This window comes from Tripterygium wilfordii, chromosome 19 (assembly GCF_013401445.1).
Source record: "Tripterygium wilfordii isolate XIE 37 chromosome 19, ASM1340144v1, whole genome shotgun sequence".
Taxonomy (NCBI): Eukaryota; Viridiplantae; Streptophyta; class Magnoliopsida; order Celastrales; family Celastraceae; genus Tripterygium; species Tripterygium wilfordii.
This window is the reverse complement of record NC_052250.1, coordinates 10,726,501-10,739,260: the sequence shown is the minus strand read 5'-3', so window position 1 is coordinate 10,739,260 and position 12,760 is coordinate 10,726,501. Positions and strand designations below refer to the sequence as shown.

The following is a 12,760-nucleotide window of genomic DNA, read 5'->3' as shown; positions in this document are numbered from 1 at the left end:
GAAAGTTGAAAGGAAAACGATAAAAGCTACAGTTGGTATCACGTGAAGCGTTGGGTGAATACCTAACGAAAATTTTGAAAACTTTTCAACTTTTCAACTTTATAGCTTGGCAAGTGCCATGGCAGTGCCACGGCAGTGTCACATAGATTTGAGCTCTTTGGGTCATCATATTTTTGGGCTCTATGTCATTTTTCTAAAAAATTTATAGTATTACCCAAAATAATTTTTTTACTTAAAATAGTTGTACCGAATTTTTGCTCTTATGCTCGGTTTGTTTCCTGAAAATTGATTTCTTGGAAAACTAATTATTCAATTTCTTGTTTGAGGGAAATTAAAAAGTCAACAGAAAATTAAAAAAAGTCAATAGAAAAGTCTAGCCTAATTTTAGGAGAGCGGCTGTTGTTTTCTCCTTCTTGCCCGCTTCTTTTTTTCTCTGTCTATCGTTCACGCATTCAATATTCTCTTGTTCTTCTTTCTCGTTCGCCGCATCCAACTCCATGACTCTTCTCTTCAACTCGTGTGAGATCTTACAATAGATCTTTAGGGACAGAGGACGGTCTCTTCACGAGAGAACCGTACCCACTTTCATTCTAGGATATCGAAAACATCGAAATAGAAAAGCGAACCAGTTGATCCACTGATCATCCCTCCTACGCCTCGATTTGCCTCTTCTATTGTTACTCTCGAAGCTTCTGCAGGTTTTTACTCTCAGAGCTCTTTAGGTTCTCATCTAATCTTGTGAGAGGTATTTTATCAATTGTCCATTCTCTGCACTAGTTTGATTCCTCTATTCACTAGATTTGAGATACTGAAATTTAATGTTTGATTTGGGTTTTTTTTTATTTTTTTTTCAATTGAATTGGGTTCGGAATTTTATAATGTATTATTTTCTTGTTTCGTATTATTTTCCGCTCCGACCGTGGGCTTGGTGGGAAACTCCATGGACACCTCTACCTTTAACTTTAATTTTAAATCCGTGTAGTATGCTCTGCTATATGTAATGCTGCTTCGTGTGATGTAGTTTTTGGGATTTTCTTCTAAGATTCTATTTCTTTTTAGTTTGGGTATTCCAGGAAACATGGTTGATATGCGTTTATTTTGGGTTATTACTGTCAAGAAAGCATGGTTTGATATGTGCATATATGTATATATATATACCCTTACATATATTTGCATGTACCCTTATACTTGGCAGATGTTAAAATTCCTCTTTAAACCTGGAACTAACAAATAGTGGTTCATAAGACCATAAATCATAGTACATACATATATAATACGTCTACACATACAGATATTCACTATTGAATACAAATGACCTTCCTTAAATGATGTAAATGTATTGAGAATTTGAGAATGAAGTTAGTCTCAATGAAGTTAGTCTCTGTAACAAGACATGTGAATCAAATAGGACGGGAACTATGGCTAGAAGGAAAATTTGTTAGTTTTACTGGTTCTGTTAGCTTGTGTATGTGTATTACTTGTACTGTTAAATCTGCCTTTTGAGTTTGAGAACCTTGTTATGATTGGAGTCCAGCATATACGTAGAGAAAATTTTGATGGCAGTGCAAGGACCTTCGAGGATGGAGAAATCTTAAGACAAATATAGTAACATCATGATCCTACAGAAATTTTTTGGGAGCCCAAGTGGCAGAGCCGTTGATGTGATATGCTTGGCAAATTCGCAGTCCGACTTCTATTGTATTGGCGATATGGTATAGTAATAAAAGACTCTCAAAACAAATAACTAATACTAAATTCGATATTCCAGCACACCTGAAAATTCCGACAATACCCTTATTGTGGAAACTAAAAGATACTTAGTTAAAATAGACTCGATAATAGACTGACTTATAAAAAACTATATTAATGGTCCTCCTGCATCAATCCCTGGCCTAGTTTGCGTCACCCTGACAATTGGTATGGTTCAATGAAAGGTGCAAATCCATAAGTTATTGATACAAGACTGGCTCACCAGGTCTTTGACACACTCCAATTGGAAGAATTATCTTCCCTATCAATTGTTTTTTTGAAGTCTGATCTCATCATGGATCATGGCAGAGTAAGAATGGAGTGATTTTATTTTTGAGGAAAAGTTGCGACTGAATATCGATTATCTGAGGGGTGTGATTCTATTGTAATCTTTTATTCTTTCTGGTTAGAGTGTGATTCTCTGTAAATTGTAGTTGTTGTTGAACATATGATATGTTTTTATGTTCATGATTTGGTTTGATTATTAAAAAAAAAAAAAAAACTTCTTTTCACTTTGAGATTGCTGTACCCAATTTTTGCTCTTAGTTAAAAAAAAAAACTCATTTTCACTTTCAAGCGTAAACTTCGAGAGTTTCGATCTAAATTATCCTCCGACACAGATCGACGGAGACTATCGACGAAGAAACTCCAGTTTCACAACCAGGTAATCTTAGATCCTTAATACTTGATCACTGTTGCAAAAATCGGACTTACCGCTTCCACTAGAGGCTAATCAGGTCATTTAATCGGTGACCCGATTAGTCGGACTTTATCGGCGTAGGCCTTTTTTGGGCATGAGCTTTTTTTATTGGGCCTTTTTTTTCCCCAATTTTCTTCTTTTGACCCAGTTTCTCATTCAAGTACAATCGTAACAGCCCAAAAACTCCCTCTTCTAGTCTTCTGCTGCGCGACTTCACCTTCCAATTGGAGATGCCAATTGGAGATGCTTGAACCCTAAAATTCGCATACGTATGTTCTTCGCTTGTTGCGCTGGTGATTCGACTCGGTTCTGTGCTATTCACTTGTTCTATTCTTTGCTGTCGCTTGTTCTAGTCTCTGCTGGAGCTATTCTGTATTCTCTTTCATTGTTCTAGAGGTGTTCCTGTTCGTCGGTTGTTCTAGTCTGCTGGTCTACTCAGGTTCTGCTATTCTTGTACCCTCTCGTGTTCTGTACTCTGTCTGCTAGTCTCTGCTGTTGTGTTCTTCGATTCAATCCTTTGAAGAGTCGCTGCTGTTGTGCTCTCTCTGTTGTGTTCTGTATTCTGTACTTGCATTATCTAATTAGTTAAATCAAATAATACACTCATATATATATATATATGTATATGTATGTATATTGATTGGATGATTTTTTCATTTATATTGTGTTTTACATTCACATATATGATATGTATTGCATATATATATATATATTTTTTTTAATTAAAAAAACTCAAAACGATTAATCCAATTAATCTCTAGTCCCCACGAACCGCCTAGTGGCCGACTAGTGATTTTTGCAACCATGTACTTGATAACCTCCTGCCCTAGGTCACAACTCACAACCAGGTTTCGAAATTTTTGCTGAGCTAGTTTTCGAAATTTTGCTGAGTTATGCTTCGAAGTTTTGCTATTGCTTGAGAATTGATAACTTGAGATAGGCTAGATAAGCTCCTGCTTGAGAACTTGAATTTTGCTAAGTGTTGCTATGATGCTATCTTGATTCTTGACTGTGCATCTTCGAAACTGCTATCTTGAGTTCTTGACTAAGTTTTTTTTCCCTAAATTTGAGATGGGTCTTCGAATATAACAGACAAGCTCCTGCCCTTGCTTGCTTGAGATGGGTCATATTTGGGTTGGTTAATGGTTACATGCAGAGACGCAGATTTCAATTATTTTCATATTGTGTGCTAACTGCTAAGGTGCTCTGTATGGTGTGTACCGTGTAGTAAATCAAACACACAAGGTGTTTACACAATGTAAGGTGCTCTGTGTTTAATCATTAATGCTTTCCAGATGTAATATATTAAGAGTGCTGCATATGGTTCTGTTCTAAAGAACTCATCCTTTGTTGACGGAAATTTGGGAATTTTTTTTTTCTGTTTCATTTTATTATTAAATGGGAATGGACTAATTAAACATCTCAATGTGAATTTACAATCAAACTTCATTCCTAGTGGCACAAGTTTGTTTATCGTAATTTGGAACTTGTATTTGGATTTTGGAGTGTTGTATTTCATGAATTGATTGAGTTAGGTGTGGATTATGAATTAATAATTATATATTATTGTACAAGTCGACTTGTGGATGATGGAGCCATAGATGTATCCATTATTTTGTTTTTTTTTTGGGTTATATATAATATACTATATATTTAAATATATATTAATTTAAAACCTCGAAAACCTTGAGCTTTCATCTTACACAGTTTGAAGTACAGTATGATTTTTATGACTCAGACTAACTAAAGTTGCGGCCCATTATTAATTATAAGAAATTCTCAGTTACATTGCCTCCTCTATACACAGAGACTGTCTTTCCTCGCAAAATCTGACCGCCGGCCGCTGTCGCTTGACTTGTGTTCCTTGATCTTCTCCAGCCATTCAAAGGTAAATCTGTACATTTCTGAGGGAAATTTCATATCCTCTGTTCATTTCTGAGGCAAATTTACTGATATAAAACTATATAATCCCTTCTGTTGATTTCTGTATGTGTGTATGTTTGAGGACAAGATAGTTATAACTAATTATGCCTGTAGTTTTCGTTTTGGAGGATTTTCATCTGTTGACATACAAATTTAAGAACAAAAATCAATGTATAGAATCTAGTTACTTTTACTTCCTACATCATATAGCAAGGTTTAAAAGTTATTTTCACAAATAGTGGCAGGATCCACCATTTTTAGGATTGTTGTGTCTTCTGTTATTGATAAATGGATTGGAGGAATTTAATTATGTAAATTTTTGTTGTTGTTGGTATCATTGAATTATTAAGGATAGTGTGTGATTTATTGATAATATATTTACTATTGCTGTTCAGCTCAGTGTACTTGCCCTAAGCAATACTTTGTTGTTTTAAATGATTTTTTTTGTCCCTTCTCTTCAATGATACTGGATCATCAATTGATTTGATTTGTATAATTGGCTGCTTTACTGACACGAGCAATTGTATTCTTAACAGTCAACAAAACAAATCAATCAATTTATATTTTTGAAAAATTCTTTGCTAGTTCCATCACCTAGGGCTGAATTGAAATTCAATATTTGGCGCATGAGTGGGTTTACAAGTTACTCAGATTTGATCGTTAATGCATTTGAGTTTTGTCCCCTCCCCCCACCCCTCGCTCTTTTCTATGTGTAATATAAATTGAAGAATCCTAAATTAACTTAATCTTGCATTTCCCTCCCTTGAGCAGATCAATGATGTAAACTATCCTGTAATTTTTGTATCTATATGATGGAATCCTTTCATGTGATATTTTGTTGTGATTGGGTCTCAGAATCAGGACAGTAAACTTATTGCAATTAATTGGATTATTAGCAATCGGCTGCGTCTGATTTGTTCTTTCTTCATTTAAATTATTTGGTACATTTGCTTCAATTGTGCTGCACAATCAATTAATTTGATTTGTGTTGTTGGTATCTTTTCTAACACGAGTGATTGATTTTCGGTAGTCTTGAATCTAGGGTAGTCACCTTCTAAGATGAGTATGAGCGATGGCAAGGTTTGCTCTTTGGATACAAGTGGAGATGTCAGCGAACCCTTCAAGATCCACTCGTAGTACTACTGGAAAGCAAAGTTGCTTTGGTTGCGATCTTCCTGTTTGTTAATTTGACCCAACAAGATTTTATGGTGGCCAGCATAAAGCCTTCATGTTCTTGTGCTCATTCTCATCATTACAGCTCACTCTTCTTCTTGCAAATTACAAATGCTTATTTTCTCTCAAATTTCATCCAAGAAACCAGGCTTTTTATGGATCGTAAAGAGACAAAAATCCAGTGGAGGAATGAGACCCAAGAAGAAGATATATCACAGAGACCATGATCTTGACAGAGTAATGGACCTTCAAAAGAAGCCATTATTGATTCTACAACTCAAATCCATCATCCTATCCCAGAAGCACCAGTCTCTTCTTCTTAGGGACCTCGAAAAGGAAGTTGGGTTTGTTCAGAAATGGAACTACATGGCTACCATTGAGAAATACCCCTCAATATTCTTTTGTGGTGGTGGTAGTAATAAGGCACCCCCTTTTGTTACACTCACTGAAAAAGCCAGAAAGATTGCCAATGAGGAAAATGAAGCAAGGGAGTTAATGGAACCCATTTTGGTTAAAAATCTGAGGAAGTTGTTAATGATGTCTGTTGATTGTCGTGTACCATTAGAAAAAATTGAATTTGTTAAATACGAATTGGGTTTGCCTCAAGACTTCAAGAATTCATTGATTCCCAGGTTCCCAGAATTCTTTTCTGTGAAAGACGTCAATGGGAAAGCTCATCTTGTGTTGGAGAATTGGGAGTCTTCACTAGCGGTCACTGCTCGTGAGGAAAGGCTGTCACAGGATGGGGTTTTGGATTCTGTTCGATCTAGAATGAAGGTTTGGATAATGAAAGACGGTAATTATTTGGGTCAATTTGCTTTTAAAATGTGTTTTCCACCTAGTTTTAGACCTAATAGGAGTTATCTTGAGGAACTTCAGAGGTGGCAGAAGATGGAATTTCCTTCTCCATACCTAAATGCAAGAAGATTCGAGTTTGCAGACCCAAAAGCACGAAAGCGTGTAGTGGCAGTGCTTCATGAACTCCTCAGTCTGACTATGGAGAAGAGGATGACATCTGCGCAACTGGATGCATTTTGCTCAGAGTATATGCTACCAACTAGATTATTGCTTTGTTTGATAAAGCATCATGGCATCTTTTACATCACTAACAAAGGTGTGAGGAGTACAGTTTTCCTTAAAGAAGCATATGATGGATCAAAATTAATTGATAAATGTCCTTTATTAGTTTTTAATGATAAGTTTATTGCTCTTAGCGGTAGGAGAGATAGCAACTTACATCATAAGATGCCTTCTCCACAGCTTGTTACTTGAAACAGAATTTTGGCATTTTAAACAAAGATTAATAAATAATTACTGCACACTATGTTTCCAGTGATACTTGGTGAAATGTCTTTACAATTTGTTTTTGTACGATATTTTTCTCTGCCAAAACCAATTTTGTATGTTTAGCCACCTTGGAGTCCTGACCTTCCCTTGGTTTCTTCATTTCTTTTGGGTGTCCCTAATTATGTGAAAGACTGTTGCAATGTTAACATGTCGTGGAAGAACAAATGAATCTGAACAGTATGTGGAAAGTTTTGGTGACCCGGCCTCCCCTTTTTTAGTTCAAATCCCTATATGTGGAATTACCATCTCCTTGTGCAGGTGATCAACTAAAGATTCAACCTGGTCATTTTCCTTTTCTTCATGACCTCCAGGACCTCCAGGTATGGCGGTAGCTCATGCTTTTTCTTGATTGAAAAAGAATGCATGCTTTTACATAATCCTCTGTAGTCCATAGTATGCCAGAATATAAGGTGCAATCCATTCCATTCCATTCTTAGGTTTTCATGTCTACATCGTTCTTCGTCACATTTACTTTGCATGATATATGTTTTCTGTATTGGAAGTGAAACAAACTCTCACTCTGTGCATGAGCCTCTTGGGGCATTGTGCTGAGGCAAGGAACTATAAGTCCATTTTTTTTGCTTTTGTTCATAGCAATTACATGTTTTCTGCTTTGACCTAGTTGTGACATTTAGATCCATTTGGTTATGTTTTCAGTGCTGAAAGTATACAACTGAGATAAATTCATTGGTGCATTGACCCCCAAATTCATGTTATAAATGATTTAGTTTTTGTCCTTCATATATGCTGCCCAGTTCTACTTCTGTACAATCTTGCTTATTTTTAGCTAAAAAATCAGGGTAACTTCTCTATACCATCCACTTAAAAGGATTTCGAATACAGATGAGATGTGCTTCACTGGCTGGCAACTTTTTTTTTCTCATGAATTAATGGTGATATAATATGGTTGCTGGCTGACACCCATGGATATATAATTAATTTACAAAACTTGGCCACAACAAGCATCGGTGGCCTAGTAGAATAAAGTTCTCTTGTCACCTTTCGGACCTAGGTTCTATTCCTGGCAGGAACAGAGCAGTCATGAAAATGGCATTTGTGATGATGTCCATCAATACACATCTGAATTCACGGATAATACGAAATTCTGTCTGAGCTCTCTTCTTTTCTCCCTTTTATCTTTTTCGTTTTTACTTTTTTGGACCGACCAAGACTCGGCTTATAGTCTTACATACTCTACAAATGTGTGGAAATTTTGGACAACTCTGAAGAGGAATCGTAAAAGTTGGGGACTATTTCGCACAATGTTTTTGGACCGACCAAGACTCGACTTATAGGTTTACGTATTCTATAAATGTGTGGAAATTTTGGGCAACTCCAAAGAGGGATCGTAAAAGTTGGGGATTACTTCGCATGATCTTTCATAAGAGGCGTCATTGAGGACGCCAAACATTGGAACGAGAGAATTACTTAAGAGAGAAAAAAAAATCTTTTACCATTAGACAACACATCAAAGAAGGCTTCTTGGAGGAATAATCTTAGCCGGGGTTAACGAGACACTCTGAATTTTATTCTTGACCAAGACACAAAGCCGAAGATCCAACGTTGAAGTCAAATTGAGGTAACAATACAAATATGTAATATAAGAAAAGATATATTTGTATTTTTAAAAAATTTTGAAGTCCCCACTCCAGCGTGGTCAGCTAGCTAGCAAAACGTGATAGATAAAAAATATTTAAAAGAAAAAATAACGATGATAAATAAATAAATAAGAGAGAAGAAAGATAAGAGAGGAGTACACTTTTCCTACAAGAAAAATCTAACGAACAAAATGGAGAATAATGAAGAATGATGAATTCACACAAGAATCTAAAGAGGACGGAATTTAGGTTGAGCTCGGTAGATCCAAGACAAAGAACTATTCCAAGCTTTACCCCACCTTTTCTAATAAAGGAAAATATTGGGTAAAAGCTGGGGGCATTTGTGGATGGGTAAAAATCTCATACTTAGTCAGCACGACAGATGGCAAGGGAGGAGGAAGAAACTTCCTCACCTCAATCCAGGCGAATTCTAATTTAAAAGGATTCAAATCACAAGTCGTCTTTTTTTGTGGATGCTACTTCCTCCCCTCACGATCGCCTTTTTTGTGGATGCCATTTTCAGCATCTAGGTATTGTCTACTCCAGAGCACCTCTACGAGTTTTCTTACCCTCCCCTCACGGTATCATTGGAAAAATATTCTTATTTTCCCGCCCCATCTCACTACTAGAATCCATAGGCCTAGTTTGGATGACAATTTTTGACAGTATTTATACTACTTGCTAGTATAAATGTTGCAAGTCATCCAAACAACAATTTCATGGCACCAAATCCAAGAGCCTTTTTCGTAGCATTTCTACTAGTTACAAAATGCTTCAACTTTTTACAATTTCACAAATTTTAACCAGTTTTTTCCTATTTTGTCCCCAATTAATTATTGATATGCCAAGAATACCCTAAATAAATAAATTGTTATTAAAATCATTCTCATTAAATAAATAAATTCAATTTATTTAAATTGATTAATTAATTTATAATCTATTATTATCTTGAATTTAATTAAATTCATTATATTAATTTTATAAATTAATTTGTATGTTTGGATACAACATATACAACAAATATATAAATACCCCTGCATGTAATTTGTCACAATATGCTACAAAGCCCAAACGTTAACAGTAAAAGTTCAACCAAACACCTACCCAGCATTCAGGTAGCATATCTGCTATTAAAATTATCCAGCATTTCTACTACCACCATTTCTGCTAGTATATCTGCTACTTTCAAAAAGCTTTACCAAACTATACCATAATCACTTATAGCATGTCTTATGAGGTATTAAAATCACATAATCACTTACAGATGTTTTTACTCTTAGAAAACTATAATTGTCTCTATTATATTATTTTGTTTTTTTAAAGAACTAGAAATATTTTGTGGATCATTAATGTGCTTGGCCTTACAATTGATGGACACACTTGAAAGTTTTGTGGGAAGTGGACATGATTTATATGTAACATAAGCCAACAAATCTTTCATTGTTTGTCAAGGCCCAATGAATTAAGTGATTGTTGTCTTTGTTTTCTCAAGAGCGAGGCCCATGTTTGTGTTTCACATTTTCCAATTAATATGAACCATCCAAATGTGAGTGAAGAAAGATTGACTGATCATAAAAGTAAAGCAAATCATACTTGAATCCCCACAATTTTTCATGTCCTACTAGAAATGGATTAGAATTAGACTTTGAAATATGGCAATTAGATTAAAAGTGAACCAATAAGTCATGTTAAAATAGATGGGTGGATGTTGAATATGGAACCAATACATGATCACATCTCAAGTTGGCCCATTCACATGTTGCACCTACTTTTCTTCATTATGACATTTTGGTAGACTAGTTTGGTGCCCTCAAGAGATTAGAATACAAGTCAATTTTAGGAACCAAAACTATCCAAGTAGGGTCAAAATTTTGGTTTTGTTATTGGTAGGTAAGGCCCATAATTGCTTCATTTACTTGGACCCCACTAAGTGTTGATGATTCTATACAATTAATGTCACCATCAAAGTAATCATCTCTCTTAGGATTTCACTTTGTTCAATCTAATTTCTATATATATATATATATATATATATCCATCCACATAGAAAATCCATTACAAGTGCTCTATGATCAGTTTGTGCCCCCCACTTGCTTCAACTAAAATTACATGAATGATTTAAGTTTTTAGTGCTTGGGTTTTACTTTACTGCTTAACCAAAGACAAACAAATTAAAGCATAATCATTTTAGCAAAGATTGGACGGTTGGGTTTTGCAACCACAATTCCTAAGACTCCATGCCATTAATTGTGGGGTATGTGTTGTGTAAGCTTGGCACATGGATATAATTATGTTAGTGGGGTTTTGATATTTGATGTTTCTTTCTTGTCAATGTTTCCATCAATGGTGGGGTTGTTATGTATTCAAAATTGCCATAAATGATAATGTGATCTCTCAACCTTTAGCCTCCTCCACTCCACCCACACCACATATCCATCACCATAAATTCCACAATGCATCATTCACTTAAAGTTAGGGCATAATTGAAATTCCCACATAAAGGGCCCATAAAGATAGAACACAAATTCATTGTGTAAGGGGTGATTTCTAGGTGAACCTTGGTGATGCTCTCTCCATCTCTCTCTTTTTTGGGAGAGGAGGTGGATTCTTATATTGACCCACCCAACTAATATCTTTTATAAAGAAAACTATATCATCCATCAATCTTCCAAAAGTTGGAAGGGTCCCAAATCCCATAATGATAAATTTATAGAGAAAAGAAGTGTTTAACTTGATATTATGATTGCAATATTTAGCATATGCTCCCAATGTTTCATATCTCAATTCGCTTTCCCTACCACTCACATTTATTCATAAAATGCTATTGCCCTCTCAATGTTCTTTTAAAAAGATGATTTTTCTTTATTTCTTTTGTTTAATAGATCGGAATTCTTTTGATTTTTTTTTTTTTGATAGAAGGAATTCTTTTGATTTGCGCCATGGAAGTTCTAGTGGCAAGATCTGTTTCGAGGTCAAAGGGCCGCGCTCTTTTTGAGTTGCATTTCCCAAGTTGATATGTGTTGGGTTCATATTTGAGGTGTATTTACTATGTGGGTTGTGGGTATTACTAGTTTGTACTTGTATTTTCATTAATGCAAATCTTGCTCATGAAAAAAAAAATGACTTACTTGTAGTAATGGTATATATGTTGTAGGACCCTCAAGTAATGGGACAAAACATTGTTGGGAGAGGAACAAATTAAGGAAACAACAAAAGAATATGAAAAGTGGGGTAGGTTTGCATTGCTATCATGCCAATATTGCCACCTTCTTTTATAGGGTACCAAAAACCATGTTTTTTCTAGCTATGCTTTGTACTATAGCCATTATTTTGGAAATCCTAAGTCAACTAAATGTGGAATATAGTTTAAGTGTACATATTTTAGAATGTATAGTGTTTTTGTTTCCCAATTAATTAAAATATTGGACATCCTTTCTCTCTTTTTTTTCATTCCACTTCACTCATGGGTTTTCTTATTTTTGTTTCTTGAAAAATATTTAAAAAAGGAGAAGAAGAAAAGAACAATTAATTCATATAATATATCCAATTTTATCTATGGATTGAAATGAATGTTATTTGGGGACAAACAAAAGAAGATGATGCCCCATATGAAAATTGATGTGTGAATCAATGGACCTTGGCTCAAAACAATGAAGTTTGTGTTGGCTAATTCCACACATCATTTTCATATATAGGATCAAGACAGAGAGGGTGTTTAGCATGCATTATTCAATAAATGCCCCATTTAACTAAAACACTCCATGCATGATTTGTGCCATTATCTAAGAAAATGAGTAATACTTTGACAATCTCAATACATCATTGTTTCAAGGACTAATCAAATTTTTAATGGTTGCTGACTGATCATCCATTGCTAAAAATTCACACCCCCATACACGTTAATAATACTGCTCGCTTTGGGTTGTCTAATTCATATACATAAATATATATATATATATATATATATATATATATATATATATATATCGAACCCGCACAATTTTATGCCTCCTTTGCCTAACAAGTGGGTCAAGCTCAAGTCACTTAAGTATTGGAAAAGGCTTTATTGGATGTTAGGGGTGGGCTTGTATTTATAAATCACACATGGTTGGGACTATCAACTGATATGGGACTGATTCTTTAACACGTCTAATCTACATTTATTCTTGATCATTCCAAATTAAACACAGAAATTATAGAGGCAAGAAAATCTTATTAATCTTGACAAGGGACTCCATAATGCTTTAGCCAACTATTAATCTAACGAGTT

The 12,760-nt window shown here is 35.0% G+C and overlaps 1 protein-coding gene across 6 annotated transcripts; it reads left to right on the top strand.

The window, feature by feature from the left end:
- Positions 1-416: 416 nt before the first annotated feature.
- LOC119985966 (protein WHAT'S THIS FACTOR 1 homolog, chloroplastic) lies at positions 417-6,881 on the top strand. 6 transcript variants are annotated; one of them, XM_038830474.1, is made up of 3 exons: positions 417-745; positions 4,257-4,337; positions 5,403-6,881. In XM_038830474.1, the coding sequence occupies exon 3, from the start codon at positions 5,657-5,659 to the stop codon at positions 6,815-6,817; it is 1,161 nt and encodes a 386-aa protein (XP_038686402.1). In that variant the 5' UTR covers positions 417-745; positions 4,257-4,337; positions 5,403-5,656; the 3' UTR covers positions 6,818-6,881. The 6 variants fall into 6 exon arrangements, with proteins under 6 accessions (XP_038686402.1, XP_038686400.1, XP_038686404.1 ...); XM_038830472.1 differs by having other exon boundaries at positions 4,188-4,337; XM_038830476.1 differs by lacking the exon at positions 417-745 and adding an exon at positions 2,635-2,888 and having other exon boundaries at positions 5,415-6,881.
- Positions 6,882-12,760: the final 5,879 nt, after the last annotated feature.